This window comes from Eurosta solidaginis, chromosome X (assembly GCF_040869045.1).
Source record: "Eurosta solidaginis isolate ZX-2024a chromosome X, ASM4086904v1, whole genome shotgun sequence".
NCBI classification, from domain to species: domain Eukaryota; kingdom Metazoa; phylum Arthropoda; class Insecta; order Diptera; family Tephritidae; genus Eurosta; species Eurosta solidaginis.
In genome coordinates, this window is record NC_090324.1 from 188,212,980 (window position 1) to 188,231,120 (window position 18,141).

At 43.3% G+C, this 18,141-nt stretch overlaps 1 protein-coding gene and 2 pseudogenes across 3 annotated transcripts; 1 reads left to right on the plus strand and 2 right to left on the minus strand.

Moving 5' to 3' along the window:
• Positions 1–4,383: 4,383 nt before the first annotated feature.
• LOC137235328 (Golgi-specific brefeldin A-resistance guanine nucleotide exchange factor 1 pseudogene) lies at positions 4,384–6,835 on the minus strand (annotated as a pseudogene).
• An 8,327-nt stretch (positions 6,836–15,162) lies between these two features.
• Positions 15,163–17,870, plus strand: LOC137234197 (ATP-dependent RNA helicase Ddx1-like). Of its 3 annotated transcripts, none has more exons than XM_067757805.1 (3): positions 15,163–15,193; positions 16,860–17,692; positions 17,741–17,870. In XM_067757805.1, the coding sequence occupies exon 2, from the start codon at positions 17,049–17,051 to the stop codon at positions 17,586–17,588; it is 540 nt and encodes a 179-aa protein (XP_067613906.1). In that variant the 5' UTR covers positions 15,163–15,193; positions 16,860–17,048; the 3' UTR covers positions 17,589–17,692; positions 17,741–17,870. The 3 variants fall into 3 exon arrangements, with proteins under 3 accessions (XP_067613906.1, XP_067613904.1, XP_067613905.1); XM_067757803.1 differs by having other exon boundaries at positions 17,753–17,866; XM_067757804.1 differs by having other exon boundaries at positions 15,163–15,189; positions 17,753–17,866.
• On the minus strand, positions 15,323–16,542 carry LOC137234745 (BLOC-3 complex member HPS4-like; annotated as a pseudogene).
• Positions 17,871–18,141: the final 271 nt, after the last annotated feature.

Below are 18,141 nucleotides of genomic sequence, written 5' to 3' on the forward strand. Positions count from 1 at the left end.
GAAAATGGGAGGTATACAGTTTCGCTACCATTCAGGCAGGATTAACCTGAGAATATTAAATTAGGACCGTCCCTAAAGCGCGCATGTTCACAGCTCTTCAGAAATGAGGGGCGATTACTGAAAAACCAAGAGTTAGGGAGAGAGTATGTTCGGGTGTTGTCAGAATACGAAACGCTTGGACATATGACAAAAATCAAGAATAATGTACCATCCGACGATTCGGATAATTATTTCCTGCCCCACCACGCCGCTGTAAAGGCGGAAAGTACCACTACCAAGGTGCGCGTCGTCTTCAACGCGTCAAGTCCGACGGCGAATGGAATTAGTCTAAACGACATACTCCACCCAGGCCCAGTACTCCAAGCAGGCTTGCCCATTTTAATTCTACGATGGAGACTTTACCGCTTTGTCTTTAATAGTGACATAGAAAAGATGTATAGGCAAATTTAGGTGACCGATAATCACGCCAAATTTCAAAGAATTGTCCATCGAACATCCCCCAACGAACCCATCAGTCTTTACGAACTAAAGACTGTCACATTTGATGTAAACTGCGCCCCCTACATCGCGATACGATCACTTCTGCAATTGGCTGATGATGTAGAAAATACCCACCCAATAGCATCGGATATACTACGAGAAAGTATGTACGTCGACGACGTTTTATCGGGAGGACATACAATCGCGTCAACCATCAGAGCAAGAAACGAGATTCGCGAAGCATTACACTCAGCGCAACCCTATCCGCTATAGCCAAGCTCTTCGACCCTTTAGGCTGGCTTGCACCAATGGTCATAATAGCAAAAATACTAATGCAAAATATCTGGTTTGAGGGCACCGGGTGGGACGAACCTGTCTCCCCAACTACCTTAAAACGGTGGGAAAATTTCACCCAACACTATAGCGAAATAGATAACATCAGGATACCGCGGGGGGGTAAATTTTTCACCGGAAGACGACATAGAAATCCACGGCTTCTGTGACGCTTCCGAGAAACATATGCGGCAACGGTATACATGCGCGTGAAAAGAAGCGATCAGGTTTTCATACACTTACTTTTAGCAAAAACCAGAGTACCTCCAGTGAAAACCATCTCGCTACCACGTTTAGAACTTTGCGGCGCCGTGCTGCTCGCAGAAATCATGGAATTAGTATTCCGAAACATTCATTTGGGACCAGCAAAAGTTCACCTCTAGACGGATTCAACCATCGTACTCGCCTGGATAAGAAAGCCGCCCTGTTCCTGGTCAAACTTCGTCGCATATGGTCGGTAGCAAGGACTGGCTTCACGTGGACTCTATAAAAGAACGCATCCTTAAACTAAAGCAATGTTCCACGAAAGGTCGTGTATAATCTCAAGCACTAATACGAGTCTGCCAGAAACAATTTTACGTGACAGAATATTTAAAATTGAAAAATAGGGAACCTATCGATCGAAAGAATGAAATACTGTCACTCAAACCATACATCGACAAAGATGATATTATTAGAATAGGGGGGGGGGGGGGGCGTCTAGGGGCTTCAAAAGACATGTCATACAAGGAGCGTCATCCGATCATCTTGCCTTACAATTGTAGGCTGTCTCGCCTTACAGTCATGATGTTTCATCATGATTCCCTTCATGCTCCGTCTCATCCGAACCCAATATTGGATACCGATTGCTAAGACCATGATCAGAGCCATCATCTACAATTTCAAAACCTGCATTATTCACCGCAGGCACAGTCCAACTTATGGGTACCCTTCCCTGCGAACTTACCACTTTTACCCGCGCGTTCACCAATACCGGGGTAGACTTCGCAGGACCTTTCGAAATCAAAAGCTACCGCGGCAGGGAGTGTCGGCTATCCAAAGGCTACGTGTGCCTTTTTGTCTGTTTCTCCAATAAGGCCATCCACTTATAAGCCACTAGTGACCTTAGTACCCCATGCTTTCTCGCAGCCTTTTCGCGTTTTATCGCGAGAAGAGGATGTCCGAAAAACATATTCTCTGATAATGGTACAAACTTTTTCGGAGGGTCAAGATCTTTACGATCCGAATTTAAAGCCTTTCTGGCAGAAAGTCGGGACAAAACAGTCTCAAAGTATAGCCATCAAGCATTAAACTGGCATTTTATTCCCGCCGCGGCTCCACATATGGGCGGCTTGTGGGAGGCGGGAGTGAAGAGCTTCAAAAGTCACTTCAAAAAGATCGCGTCTCCCCACAAGCACACCATGAAGGAGTTCCAAACACTTTTGGGCAGGATTGAGACTTGCCTCAACTCGCGCCCGCTCAGTCCAGGGTAGAATGACCCAACGGATCTGGAACCACTAACTCCAGGACATTTCCTAACGGGCAGCCACCTACTGGCTCCCCCAGAACCAGATGCTAGTGAGAGCTCTGCCTCGATGATCAATCGGTGGCAGAAACTCAAAGCCCTCCATCATACTTTCGCAAGCGATGGAAGGTGGAATATCTATCCGAACTTCAAAAACGAGTGAAGTGGAAGCATCCCAAACAAAACATACAAGTGCGAATGGAGGCTAGGTCGAGTCGTCAACGTACACCCCGGCGAAGATAACGGAGTTCGCGTAGTCGACCTCATAACAGAGAAGGTTCAAGTCAGACGACGTTTGGTCAAACTGATCCTTCTTCCAATGGAGGAGATGGATTGCGAGAAGGCCAATAGCTCCTCATAACAATACCTCCGTTCCTCTCCCTCACTCCATTCCGAACTCCACCTTCCTATGGAGACCCAAAACAAACCCAAATCGACTCGCTCCCCCGAACGAGGACACCATACCACTCACTCGTTATCCCATATCGAGGATACCAGAACAGCCCTAACGCAGATCCGCTATCTGCCACAGAACATAAAGGCCTTCGGCCTATTTTATTTACAATTTTCAAGAAGCAACCCCAATCTACTCATTATCCCATAACGAGGACAACAGAAAAGCCTACCGGAGAAGGGCGAACCAATCTGCCACAGAAATCAGCTGCACTCGTTGGCACCCAACGAGGCCCATCGCAAGCCTACCGCTGATGAGAAAACTCATCTGCCCCAGATATTAGCAGGGTTAAATTCCTTATACTTTTAGAAATTTTAACGAAGTCAATCCGAATATTCCAGAACAGCACTTGACTACTCAAAAATTCGAACGAAAACCCCACAACCTTCAAATAATTTTAAAAAATCTGAGCATTCAGCTTCATAGCTCATTAATTTTGAGCGCAAAGAAAATATTTTAAATGTCACGCCTCAAAATGATAAAAACGTTCATATTTAAAGGTGTCTTCAACTCGCAAATTAATGCATCGTCCAAAAATGGACCGTAAATGTGAGGATTGTTTGAATAATCATTGACGATCCATATTTCCAAACGCTTTACGTCATAATGTATATCATTATGAAATTAAACTCTAATGGGTGGACAGCCAATCTCTGATCATATTCGGGAACATGTTCTTTAACAAGTGTAAAACCCATTATTCCATCATCTTAAAGCATTTTTTAATATTTAAAGAGAGTCTATAACGTAGACACCACGAATGAACAGCGTCAATATCCCTTTGAAACTTAGCTTCATCAGAAGAATCCCTGACTACCGCGAAAATTTTGAGATCATCTGCAGACAGTAAATAATTTGCAAATAAAAAGCAACTACTTATGTCGTTGATGAAAAGAACAAATAGGAGAGGGCCTAGAACGCTCATCATCTTAATAGTCTTCAAAGATAGTCAGCCACGATTCAGAAATCTGAATGGGAAATGATTGAAGAGTTCCAATCACCTAAAGTAACCACATAAGATGCGAAGAGGACTCCACCATGTGATTGGAAAACTTTATATATTCAGTTTTTTGAACATTACGAGGATTCATATTTGACTAGCCCTGTTGTTTAAATTATACGATAACTCATTATTTGGTCAGAAAGAGTAACCCACTGGGTATTGGTACAAGGGGAAATTCAGAATTTAATCACCTACGTGCTGAGGGTAGGTCGATGAAGAGCGTGTACGTATACAAATGCGAACATATAGGACTATGCGGGCACCTACATTAGTAGTAATTCAAATTTAAACTCACCCTCTTTTTGTTCATTGATTAATAGTTTCGTTTTGTGACTGGATGTGTAACTCGTTCCACCACCAGATAAATTCGGTACTTCCTGATCCATGATTTCATCAGTTTTCATCGGTTTCATAACGTCCGCAATGAATTGTGGATGCACATAAGCGTCACGTATTTTATAATGAAGCAAATGACACCTAATTTTATTGAAAAGGAAATATGAGGTTTTCCATCGCACATATTCATTTATGTAAATACGTTTATATCGTCTATGAAAGCTCAAACCACATATAAAAGGTTTTCCACTAGAGAGGGGTTGGTTGGAACTTTCACTGACTACAAATTATACTAACGATAAGCTCTTGTATAATTTGATCCAATTGACATTCTATATATATTTTTTTTCCATCTTGACAAGTTCTTGTTCTTCATAGGTCGGCTCACGTTGACCCTCTGATGAAAGATATGAATAGAGACTTGAAAATAAGCCTGCCTCCTGTTTTTGACTGGGTTTCTCTAATTTCAAAAGCGTTTTTCCACTTTCCTCACAAAAGTCGTGCACCTCAATCAACGACTTTGGCAAGAATTTTAAACGGAAGAGTTGCAGGTATAGTTCCAAAATATGTTTCCATCCTTCACGCAAACAGTCCCCATACTCATGAACCAGTGCGCATGGCGGCTTGTACCTTGGCATTGGTAAGGTAAGAGCCTCCGGCTGTGATAAATTCAAAAGTTTGGTATATTTGCAAAGCGTTAATATGAGCGCATCGCAATTTGCATACAAACTGTAGTGCGAAGCCATGCCAGCGCATTTGGTGAAACCATTCAGTACACGTTGATAGCCATTATCTGAGCACTTGTCGAACATACAGCTTAAAGCACTTAGTGAAGCACCTTCCTCAAGTAATTCTCACGTACCAGACTTGTTTGTTCATCTGGCATTATGTTCCTCGTTTTTAATGGCTTGAAAAATATTTGACAGCATCTCCTGATCAAAATCATTGCCACCATTTAGGCCACGTCAGTTTTTGGCAAAGTCCTCTGATGTCATTGGCACATGCAGGCGTTTTGCATTCGAGTTATATTGATCCATACTTAACATGATGGTGGCATAAGCCAAACTGAAGGCTGCATCTGTGTCGGCAAAGGGCTCAGTGTTTTGTATATGCCAATGAGCAGCAAAGTGTTCAAGTACAAGGAAAATTAATGGCGCTTCGCCCGGCAAACGGAACGTCTCCAAGTACGAACGCAGCGCCTGATCCACTCTCAAACCAGCAAAATCAAATGAATCCACAAAATTCTTCAAAATCTTTGAATCAACACTCTTTTTCTTCGATGTATATTCACCAATCATTTTTTTATCAAGCCCCGGATTCTCACGCAAAAACCAGTCATGGGATCGAGTTGCGAGCTCAATATACCATGCTCTTGTAAGTATTGTATACCCTTATCGGGTCGTTGATTAAACAGTTCCGTACCTTGTGTGAGCAAACGTTTTTTCTCTTTTATATTTTGGAGATAGTCGCGCGCTAGGCCTGCATTGGCTACACAACCGCCAGCGCCTAGGCGTAAACGTGATGAGCTATTAATGAGTTTGGATATGTTTTCCACAACCGATTTATTATCATCATTGCTGCCATCGATTATAATGCTCTCCAGTTCAGAGTTATGACGCGAATGACGCGTGGAACTAGTTACACATGTGGCCGAAATGCCACAAACTTCATTATCAACATTTTTTGAGGCAACACAATTATCTTCGATACTCTCAATAGCCGAAGTCAAGTGCCCAAATGTGTACTATAGACAGACTTTGTAGCAGAGTGTATTTGAGGAGTAAGCTTCCTAGACCCTCAACCAAGTCGGTACAATACAAGTCGCAATGGTAATTGAAGTACCGTTCCGAAACAAAACCTGGTACCCAAAGTTGGAGCAAAGTGTCCAATGCTAGCTCGCGCATTTCATAAGGCGTTTCTGGGCTATCGCTAGACATAATCTCAGATATTTTTTTTGAGATAAGCTTCTTATTGGAATTTCAAGTGACCGCGCAATGATTCGAAGAGTAAAAAGCACAGCTGTAGATCAGCTGTAAAAATCGTTATGCGTTCGGAGTTGAGTAACGCAAACCAATCCCTGCACAAGTCATCTTTGGCCAACTCCAACAGCGTATCGTATTCCCCAATGTTATCTGCACCCACCTTAAGGGCAACAGTGAGTAAACTTAAGCCCATATGAATCATGGTATCTGTATTCTGCTTATCTAAGGGATTGCAGAGCAATACAAGGAAACGGAAAACTTCCGGCATGCATGCAAACCATAGGGAAGCAATGATGCTGAGCCTTCTGACCCATCAATAGAATTTTGTTGTGTGAAACGCACACCCACGGAATGTATATATTCACTGCTACCCCCTTCATTTGTCTGTAAGGCGTTCATTTCACTGTCACCAACAGGACATAAAGTACCGCCAGCAATAGTGGGCTGTGGATTAGCTTGTGTCCGATTGTCAACAGCGACATGCTCATCACAGTGTCCTAGATTTATAATGGGCTCCATACTACTTCAGCCTCTGTTATACCCCCCTGTACTGTAGTAGTCAGAGTTTGGGTAATTTTGCCTTGCATATCTATATATTTCCTGCGGGTGTTGCAGGTGTTGTAGCCAATGGTGCCGATTTTACGTGTGGATCTATCGACGCACTTGCTGCAGATCATTTACGCTTCACTTAACACAATTTTTTTTGCGACCTTCTTTCATTGGTTGCTATTACTTTGATCCATTCCGGTAGCTATCATTTGAAATTTACTTAAAATATTAGCGGCGTTTCGATCTTCGGAGAACTGTGGTAGACGCACGCTTAGCGAACAGACCAACCCCCTTATAAGCGATTTTGATTGCTATGAAAGTATATTGCGAGTAAAGGTAGCATTTTGCCTAGCGATGCCGATGTATCAGATTTTTGTACAAAAAAAAAAGGGTTTCGAGTTGTCTTTGGATTTATAATTGGAATGTTTACATTCCTAACGACATCTGCGTCGGGCTGAGTCGCAGACAAGATCGGTCCAGATTTGCCACCAGTTCCGTTAACTCCACTCTATGATCTTCCACCAAAAGTAGAAGCCTTTACATAGGTTCGTATTATTATTTGTAGCCATGGAGTAAACCGTAGATATCCCACACCACCAACCTGCAAAGAAAAAATCCATTAATAGCTGCGTCAATGGGCATCGCAAAGGTGTGGCAACTGACGGCGCGGCCGACGCCGCAGTTGGAGCACCCCTTTGCAATGCCGGTAAGCTAAAAAAGAAAAAAAAAAAACGAAGAAAAAAACCAATAAATCCCGGTGCCCATTCCAATGTGTAGGGTCGTCACCACCACCCACGCAAGTAACCTCAAAAGAGACAAAATTAATTAATTAATAAAGAAAATATATTAAATTATCACATAATAAAAATTACTTACCAATTTTTTCTCGTCCACAATCAGCGTACGCTACCCGCGCGCCGTAAATTTCAAAAGAATGAAAATGAAGTAACGGAGAGGCGAATCAGTGAATCAGTCGATTTGCTTCCCGTTTTTTTCAATACCATTGAAATTTACATTCTATACATATGTATGTTTGAATGTTCACATTCTTTCTATACATCTGTATGTTTGAATGTTCAAATTTTTTCTCTACATCTGTATGTTTGAATGTTCATCTTTTTGGTCGTTGCTGCTGGGTAATAGTGCGCGGACTTTTAAAAGCAAAATGTTGGTAGACGAAAAAATGGAAATAGTAGTAGTTGGTAGATTTTGGTCCGGAAAACAAAATTACGGTTTATATTTGCACAAAACAATTATAATAAATTAAATTAAATAACTAAAGCACATTTTATGGAAATCAAACTCTCAACAGCAAAAAATTTGCAAACAAAATCCATGTAAATGTGTAGATACATAGCTTATGATGCTTGCCTTTTTCCTGTATTTCGAGCTATAAACACTCACGAAACTTTTGCCACAACGTCCAATTACAACAACAATTTTCAACTGCCACAAAATAACCGATGCCGGCATGTTATTCGGACGATTATTCACACAACAAAAAAAAACAAAAAACGGACAATAGTGCCAAAAAATTATTTGCGTATGCATTTACTACATTTACTTCATCAACAAATTTTGTTTCTTGTCTTGAGTATGTTCAGTTCCAATGCGAATCGATTCAAATGTTTGTAGATTTTGGGGATTTGATGATAGAAGTAATAGAAAAGTAAAATGGGGCCAAACGTAGGTAAATATACCAATGCGGTAAAGTCCGTGCACTGGCTGTTGGTATACGTATACCAACGTATGTACATATATATGATTGTTTTAAATGTACATTATACTAGTGAAGCATAAAAAGAGGCAAATGGGTACCCACAAACCCGTTTCCGAAAAAGCGGTACCGGAGCCAAATACCCTTCGGGAACCGTGCCATTTGATAAAGGCCATCAATCAAACAGGACTACAAGCGTACTTGGAGAGAGGTTCAATAAATAATCGAAGGGAAATACAAAAAAAAAAAAAGAAAATGATACAGTCTACAAATGTTTCTCCTCTTCCAAAACGAAGATCTTTTATTTTTTCTTTATATAGCATAAAATTTTGCTGTCCAAAATTTTTTTTTTTTGCGGCGGGCAGGAAAGTTGTTGGTTTTTAGCACCAACAACACAAATAACAACGACGCAAAAACACCCACATAACACACTGTCTATCCGGTTCAGTACCAAAATATGAGTACCGAATAATGGATATGCTCATTTTTCTGCAGCACTAGTATGCCTGACTAACTAAAACGCTACCGGGTGACACAAAATAAACAAAATAAGGCACTAAAGACCCAGGCACATAACATGCGTGGAAAAAGGCCATGCATATGATGTGCGCCTAATATGAATATTTTTTTTATGAAGGACAGATGTTTTTCCCCCTACTCACGCGCTAATTAAATTTCCAAAATCTCGATAATCAAATTAGGGCCTACTTGTAACCGAACGCGTGACACAGTCATAACAAATAAACTGAGCTTCCGCTTCTTTTTCTTCCACATTTTCTGAATAGAATGACTCGTTACGCGTCGCTACGCAAGAGGACCGAGCGCCACGCCGCTCGGTACCCGAAGCCTTGCCTTCTATGCAGCGCGCAGCATCCGATCAGGTCGTGTCCTATATATCGCGCAAAGTCTCCGCTACAACGGCTGCGCGAGATTATTAAGGTCAACTACTGCCAAAATTGTTTGTCGATGGTACATCGTGCCAGGAACTGCACGAGTGAGGGCAGGTGCCGAAGATGTGGTGGCAACCATCATACCACGCTGCACCTTTCGATGGAGGACTTGTCGTCCGAGCCAAAGCCGCCCAAGAGCTGGAACCAATTGGTTATTGAAGAGGAGGAAGAAGGGTACGAAAGGATGCCCACGATGCAGCAGGTGGACGACGAGACGATGGATGAGGCGCTGTATCTCCACGCGTCCGAGTCGCCCTTTGCAGAGGAACTACCAGCACGATCCAGGAGTAAAGCGGGCTCCCATATAGTCCGGCTCGACACTAGGTGATCGGACCCACGGCCTTTCCGCGCACCCTCGCAACGCCGCCCACAAATACACCGAGAAAAGCGCGAGCGTAGACTGGCCCCTCGGTCGCGCCAGCTACGCGCTCTACGAAATTTTAGAGATGGAAGCCGACACGGTAGACTGGCCACTCGGCCGCGCCAGCTACCTCAACATTGTTCCTTCAGGAACGGGATCCGTCCGGCTGACACTACAGCCGGCCCAGAACTTCGGCCAATGGCTGCTCTGGCGCCCACTTCGGTCGTGAAGGTGGAAGGCGGGGGGCGTTTGCACCTCATTCGTGCACTCGTCGATGCATGTTCCCCCCGTACAACGATCGACCGCAGGCTGGCGCGAGAGTTAGCACTACCGACGGCCAACGCTGCCGGCGAAACCGGCTGTTTTATTAGATTCCGGGGCAAGCATGGGCAGACGAAGATGGTGACGACTCACGCAGTCTGCGTCCACGATTTAAGCGCGTCAGTCCAACGTATAAAGTCGACCCCAGCGTCGCGGCTCCATATGAACATATTCGTCTGGCAGATCCCCAATTCTATCCTTCAACACCCATCCGCCTCGTTCTCGGCGGCGACGTGTACGCTGACAATATAACGCCGGGCACGTTACCACTATCCTTTGGCCCTCTGCTGGCCCAAAACACTATCTTCGTGTGGGTGCTCTCGGGGACCCATCCGATCTAGTAACCTTAAAGGGTACTTAGGAAAAGTTCATTTATAAATAATATCTTTACTTTTTTTCGAACTTAAATGGAGTCTTTCTTTAAACGGCAAGAAATATCAACACATATATATACCTTCTTACTGCTTTTCTTTATTCCTGGCTTTAGGCAACCATGGCTCGTCAACCTCTAACCAGGACGGGAAGAGTGGCGAATGACCGAGGCATCAGCAAACAGGCATGCACGTTATGCAACTCATGCGGGCTGCCAAGACGGCGGACTGGCCGTCGTTAGGTTAAGTTAGTTATAAGTTTTTTATTTTTTTCTCTTCTTTACGGTCGGTGATCCTTGGAGGACTGTGAGGTTGCGTACCGCAAGGGGGCGGCATGTTTAGGCCCAATGCCTAACTTTCACTTGATTGACGGCGCCCCTCCCTAATGGTTTAATAATATTTCCAGCCACCCGCACTCACGCCGCCCTTGTGCGTTTCATGCACATGCATGTGTGCAGGTTGTCAAAACCCATGCACGTATATGTGGGGGTGGCTGTGTGTGTGGGTTTTCCCCTCCTTAATACCAGAGGACTTTTTCGCTGCTTAGCGGTTGTCATCAACGGGACAACCGGCCTCTTTCTCGATTGACCGCCAACCAGCACACATCGCCGAGGATCACCGTCATCACTTTACACTCAAAGGTAATATTGTATCCATTTATATATTTTCTTACACCTTAATTAAAGCACTATTATAACGAGGAAATCCTCTTTGCGTTTTTCCTTCTCTGTTTATTTTGAGTGAACCATCCATTCCGAGATCGACCGGTGTGCGCCTACCCACTGCCGGTTTCAGACGCACCCAGGTCGAACATTGGTCCTCCTCACCAGGAACTGAAAGCACCTTTTTATTTATATAAAGTCCACATATCAACCTGCACAGCACATTTGCTTACTACACAATTTGCCAGAGGATTGCAACAAAAAATTTATTAGCCAGAGCACATCTGCTTTTGTCAAAAGATTTTCCTCAGCAGCCAAAAATAACACCCACTTTGAGCGTTACATACTATACAACACGATATAATTAACAGCCACCGGAACCACAGCCATCACAAAAAACAATAAGAAGTAAGTGTTGTATTTCTTGCCACTTTTTTTTGAGTGTTGTTTAGTGAAAAATAAAGAAATAATGCGTATTGTGCGCGAAAAAAGTGAAATCAGACAAGGTGAAGTCTATTTTAGTGAGCACCAGTTTTTCCTTCCTTTACTTCTTTTCCAAATTTAAATCACTTGTGTTTTAATTTGTTTTGTCCTGTTACGGCGGCAAGACCGCAGATAGGGCGCGCTCGTAATAATGGTGGGGAGAGAAGAAAAGAAAATACACAAACGAATTCGTTATAGAAAAGTGAACAATAATATTTATTAAAATAAATGGAAATGCAAATTCAACGCAAGATAATCCACTTACATTCAATGTTTCCGATGACGGAAGTGCAAAAATGAACTTTTTTAATGTTAAAGAGAATTGAAGGGCTTACCTTTGGTGGCTTGGCTGCTGGCGGTTTCTTAGACGTTCGCAAAAGAAGTGAAAGAGGTAAAAAACCTTTTGTTCGCGGTCACCGCCGAATCCTAGGCTTAACTATTATCCGGCGGGGTAAACGGTTATCGGTATAAACCGATATGTATAAATGAAAGATGTGAGGTAAAAGGACAACGAAAAGAAAAAGTTAAGTAATACGAGGGTGCACCGCCATATTTAGGCTTGTGGCCTAAACATGCCGGCCCCCTTGCGGCGAGCAACTTCGAAACGATCGCAACGCCCCAACAACCAAGTCCCCAAGGGCTCGCGAGAACGATTCTCAACTTAAAATTAACGAATCTCAACTTAAATTTAGGCCATGCTGTAACTGCATATGGCAGATAAATAGTGTGACCAGAGTACATAATTCGCCGACGCCAGACGCTTCTCCGTGGGATTCCTGTGAATAAAGAGATGTTAGTCGAAATAGGCATGGGTTGATTTTAGTGCACTTTACTTATTGAATGGACATATACCCGATTATTGCTGGTGGGCTCCAGACACTACCAACCCGAATATGGTGGCTTGAGTCAGCAGCCCGCCGACGTTCGACGGTGGTGTGCCGCTAACCATTAGGCTGGCGTAGACGTCGGCACCTAGTGTGAGCCGGACAGGTGTAGACCGGTGGAAAGGTGGATCCGCCAGCTTCATAAATTGGAATGGCGTGGCTACCGATGGATCCAGAGTTGCTGTCGGAGTAAGCCGTGAATATCGCGACACCACTGTGGCCTGGGTCGTCACTGCTCCCGTTACCCCGTATTTCCCTCGCAGAACAAGCGTGCACTTCACGTGATAGGACGTGCCCGTTCGCTCTAACCCGAGGTCCTTCGCGAGATTCGCATCGATGATTGAATTGGGAGCGCACGGATCGATAAGGGCGCGTACTGCGTGGAGCTTCCCTCCTGCTGCTATCCGGACGACCGCCGTTGGAGCTATGGCTACGAATGCGCGTGTAATGGTCGTTGATAGAGGAGTCTCCCGGAGGCGTCCCGTTCTGAAGCCGGCTGGCGTTGTTGGTTGGCGCGCGAGCGTTGTTGGTTGGCGCGCGAGCGTAGTTACTTGGGCACGAGCATTATACGGGGCCGCCCTGCCAATTGAGCGGCGTGACGAGCGGGACGGACGCGGTTCCGCGTCGCCACGGCGCCGCCCGGCAGAGCGGTGCGATGGGGGGAAAGGACGTGTCTCCCCGCCATCCCCGCGTTGTAAGTTTGAAGGCTTTCATGCCGTAGGAGTGGTCGGAAACGTTGTGGTCCTGAACCGCCCGGTGGTGTCGTGGCTAGCATTGAAGTAGGATCTTCCCGTCGTTCGACCTCTTCCTCGGCGACGTCCGCTTCCCACCACAGGGTTTGTTCCGTGACGTGGATGGATAGGGCTCCGTCGGAGCTCTCTTCGCCATCGCTCTCGTGGGACGGTGGTGGAACGTCGTCGAGGTGTGTTGACGTGTGGTGCTGCTCGTTGCACCGATGACAGCGATCTTCGCTGGGACATGTCTTCCGTTGGTGGAATGGCGATAAGCAATTTGTGCAATATCGCAAATCTATGATCGTCTTTAGTCGATCCATGTTCGTCATGCCCCGGTAAATCGGGCAGAGCCTTATGCTGTGCGACTTTTGACATAGCCGGCAGGGGGCGCTGAATGAGTTGCCGCGTGCCTCCGTCTTGGCGCGTTTGTGGGACAATCCAGTCATTCTGGAATATCAAATTGTTAGTAAAATATTCGTAGATGCCCTTAGATTGGGTGGCTTATGAGCGGAGACAAGGAGCTCAATTGGCTGAGCTTGTGGTTGGCGTACTCGGGATAAAGGGTTGTGTGGAACGAATAATCTTATGAAGTTATTATGTCGATGTAATGATGTGTTTGTAGTGGTTGAAACCACTGTTATATTTCATATAGTTTGATCGAGATACGCCTAAAGGTATCTTTAGTGTTGGTAAATATTGTCATCATAACGAAATTCTGATGTTGATAGCAGTCACCAATGGTGAGGGAAAAATATAAGTAAAAAATTAACAAATTGTTGAATATAGACTGAAGGCAAACTATATTCTTTAGTGTTTGCCTAATACAGGCAATATGCGGTAATACACGCTACATTTGTGTCGCAGATGGTATCACGAGTTATCCGTGTATTTTCACGGCTCCTTGTAGTTGCCCTACAAAAATTTCGTCACAAAACTCACCCACGCCGATACAAATGTGGCTGTGAATATAACCTATGAATCCCTGTAAAATGACTAGTCAAATGACGTCGTGCATATAAATGTGCAACAAATGTAAAGAGGCCTTTACTCGCTGTCTGGGAACACTCTTTGTGTTGATTTGGGCCATGTTGTGTGAGAATCACAAATTGTGGTGTGTTTGTTGATTTCAACACAAATCTGCGGGAATAGCCTATACTAAAGAGTGTGGCAATTTGTAGAGCTGTCAGCTGTTCACTCTTCCAATCGTTGGAATGAGACCGCTGTGCGGTGCTGCCCATTGCAATGTAATGATACATAATGGTCATGTCATGCCGGTATTTAGGGACAGCTTGCGTCTGAGTCCTGACGCGACATTAAATTTAAATTTTGTTCTAAAAAGTTTAATTTCTCCCTTGTTTGTAACATCGAAAGCATAGATGACACTACTTTATTCCTGCTGGGATTTCAAGCTAAAAAAGGGACTGACGAAAGTCTGTCGAAACTTTAATACACAAAAAAGCAATTTTCGTCATGAAAGCGAGACCACTATTGAGTGTGACATGTTTAAAATGTAAAACACAAACAAAATCATGCACAGATAGACCGCGAAAATTATTTCGGTCTCGAGTGGTTAACCCCCCTTTTTTCCAAGCAGGCTGATTTTGATTGTGTTTTTATGCCCAAATTTTCAAACTAAAAACTTTTCTCAAAAAAAGAAAGAAGCAAAAAGACGGCCGAATGTCAGGAAAACTATCGAAATACAACCTGGCGCGTGTGTTTTCAGTGAACCCAGGCTGTATCTTCAGGGTTTTCGTTAGTTGATTTTTTTGTTCGGTTATTAACACTCGAATTTGTTGGATCCCGCGGATCCGAGTTGTAATACTCTTTGGATCGCGCGCAATGTGCTTACTGTGTAAGAACCGAGTGGCAACTTTGTTTCGTTCATTCAAAATGTCATTCATTCATGGAAATGAGTATAGAGACATTTTGAATGAATTTTCACTATGAAGAAAACTGGTGATGGGTAAGTATGAGTATCGTTCCCTTTTTTGATAATTTAATAAATATACTAATTTTTTTATTCTTTTATTTCATTTCAGGTACACAGCTACGATTTAATGATAATGTGGGTAATCTTTTAATGATCGCACTTGTGTAGATAGTTCATCTAGATAGTAGTTGTGTCTTGGTATATGTCACACATGCGGTGATAAGGGCAAAGGTGCTGGTCAAGCTTGTCAAGCTATGGGAAATTTATATCATACCAATTGTTTTATTTGTTCTTGTGGATTTGCGCATATCGACATAATATTCCCCACTTGCAACACTATACTTTCAGTCATGGGCGTTGAACAAACGCTAGTGCGTCCAATAAACCGGGATATGAATCCGTTTCATCGAAATTTATAGACGCAATTCCCGATTCCGGCAAATCTTTTGAGCTGCTCATGTTCTTGCGCTGACGCAAAGGCAAATGTGTAGGGCGGATCATTAGGGATTTTGGACGCATGGTGGCAGGCGTTTGTGGTGGCACTGCGGCAGGTGCGGCTGATACGCACTCCACATTTTCTCCAATTGTTGTAGAAGAACTGCCACCAACAGTGCTGCTACCTTCTTCTGGTATATTAGTGAATATTAAAGATTTATCCCGTTTAATTTTACGTTTCGCATATTGAAAGGGCGGCAAACCCTGTGACAGCTGTGTTGTTTATAAAGCTTGTGCGCGTTGTGCATCAGCGTATAATCGGTTATTATGGTACGTCGACATAAACGATGAACATTTGTACGCCATTAGGTATATGGAAGTCATTGATGTGTATTTGTTCGGCTGTGGTGCGTATATGCAATGGATCGGTGAGTACAAGTTGTTTGGTAATATCATCACCCAATTGGGATGCGACAACTTTATTATGGTAGAGCACGGCTCCGCCTAGTACACCCTTTGTTTGCTGACAACATTGTAATGTTTGTATAGCATCCAAAAATATATTGCTGGCCGTCTTCGGGCTGCGCAGTTTTGGTACGTCTTGAAAAACATGGCCATTACGTTGCAAAATCGGTAGATGTTTCGAAAATATGATATAACTTTTCGGAGAGATTCTTATACTGCGCTTGCTGTGGAAATTGATCGAAAACGCTTTGCAAATCACGATGAAAAAATTTTACCAGCGAAGCGAGCAAATCGGCGCGTTGGTCAAGTAAACGACCGGAAATATTGCGATCGGTGCCGACGGCCAACGTAAATCTACCAAATTCTTTAAGCACAAATTTGCCATTTTGCAACGCCATAATTTTGGGATTGAAGAAGCAATCTTTAAGAAAGTATAAAGTTCCCATTAGTTGACCACACAATGCCACTTTCTGGGTATCCGACACCCAACTGGGATGGAAATAGGGTACTGCCTTAACCGGATCATCTGCTTCATCTTCGAGGCACTCAGTATCGTAGACAAAAAACGATCATCGTCTCTTTGGCCATTTTTGCTCCTTTAATTTTCCGCACCGTATTTCTCTGCTACGAATCTTCTTTGTGTGCACTTTTAATGCAACCAAATTCCCTTTTAATTTAATAACATAATCTCTGTACTTTAACTTTCCCTGCACGGCTGGTCGAACTCAAGAGGGTTGGAATTTTTCTTATCAGTGCTAATTTCTACCTTTACTTTTAGAGTTGCTTGCAAAATACGGTGACTTGTTGTTATAGCTAAGGACATATGTATATGCATGCTTGGCAAAAGATCTGTTTGTACCTATGTTTAATAGCTTTTAGTCTTATCTGCTAGGAATATCTTTTAGGATTCGGGGTGCTCCAACATTTGAAAAACCATTCCGAATCTAAAATAATAACATTGAAAAATTTCGAGTGCATTTAAGCAACCTTGATGTGCGTTCGCTATTACTGATTGGTGGTGTTAAGTTAGAAACGCAGAAAAGTTCATTACAACAAGGTGTTCATATTGTAGTCGGTACACCTGGACGGCTTGAATGATTAGTAGTGGGTTTGTGTCGTTGACACATTGCAGATTCTTTGTTCTGGATGAAGCGGATGCATTGCTAAAACAGGGTTATACCGATTTAATCGATCGTCTTCATAAGCAAATACCAAAAATTACATCCGATGGGCGTAGTTTACAAATGGTTGTCTGCTCGGCTACACTTCATGCATTTGAAGTGAAAAAGATGGCTGATCGTTTAATGCATTTTCCTACATGGGTTGATCTTAAGGGTGAAGATGCTGTGCCAGAAACTGTACACCACGTTGTGTGTATGGTCGACCCTCAACAAGATACCACTTGGCATAATCTAAGACAACATATACGAACCGATGGTGTACATGCTCGTGATAATGTACAACTACAAAATCCTACACCAGAAACATTATCAGAAGGTGTTAAAATACTTAAAGGCGAATATTGCATATCTGTAATTGGGCTACATAAAATGGATCGTGCCATTATCTTTTGTCGCACCAAATTAGATTGTGACAATTTGGAAAAATATTTTAAATCGCGTGGTGGAGCTTGATGTTGTTGTTGTGGTGGCGATTGATGCTGTTGTGGCGGTTGCCGTTGTATCTACCAGTTCCACCCGAAGACAAGCACCCCGATGATGGGAATTAATTTATGATGGTAAGTAGGTAGTAACGATAGCTAAAATCACCTTAATTTCAAAATCAGTTAATTTAACAGGTGGAACAACGTTGACAAAACAACTACCTCAAGTGCTACTACAGCCAAACCACAGGAACGTGCAGAACCTGCGCACCACATGACGGAGATTGATACGCCAAACGGATTTAAAGGTATGATGGTAAACTATATTACGTTAAGGTAATAAAATATTAGCAGCCCAATTCCCTTCTTCCATTCCTCGTATTCTAAATAAAAATTCCTTGTGAGTTTTTTTTCACTTCTCGCTTTCCTCCTATTCGGAACAATATTCGAAAAAGAGGAAACTAGTTATGGGAGAAGAGTAGGTATTATGAATGTGAGGGAGAGGGATATTTCCTTGCCATCATAGGAGGTTTTCCACTAGTTAAAGGGAATGCATCAAAATAGTTAAAGGAAATTGGTTCTTT

Coding starts and splice junctions, on each gene's coding strand:
- LOC137234197 (XM_067757805.1), top strand. CDS start 17,049: ATGATTAGTAGTGGGTTTGTGTCGTTGACACATTGCAGATTCTTTGTT.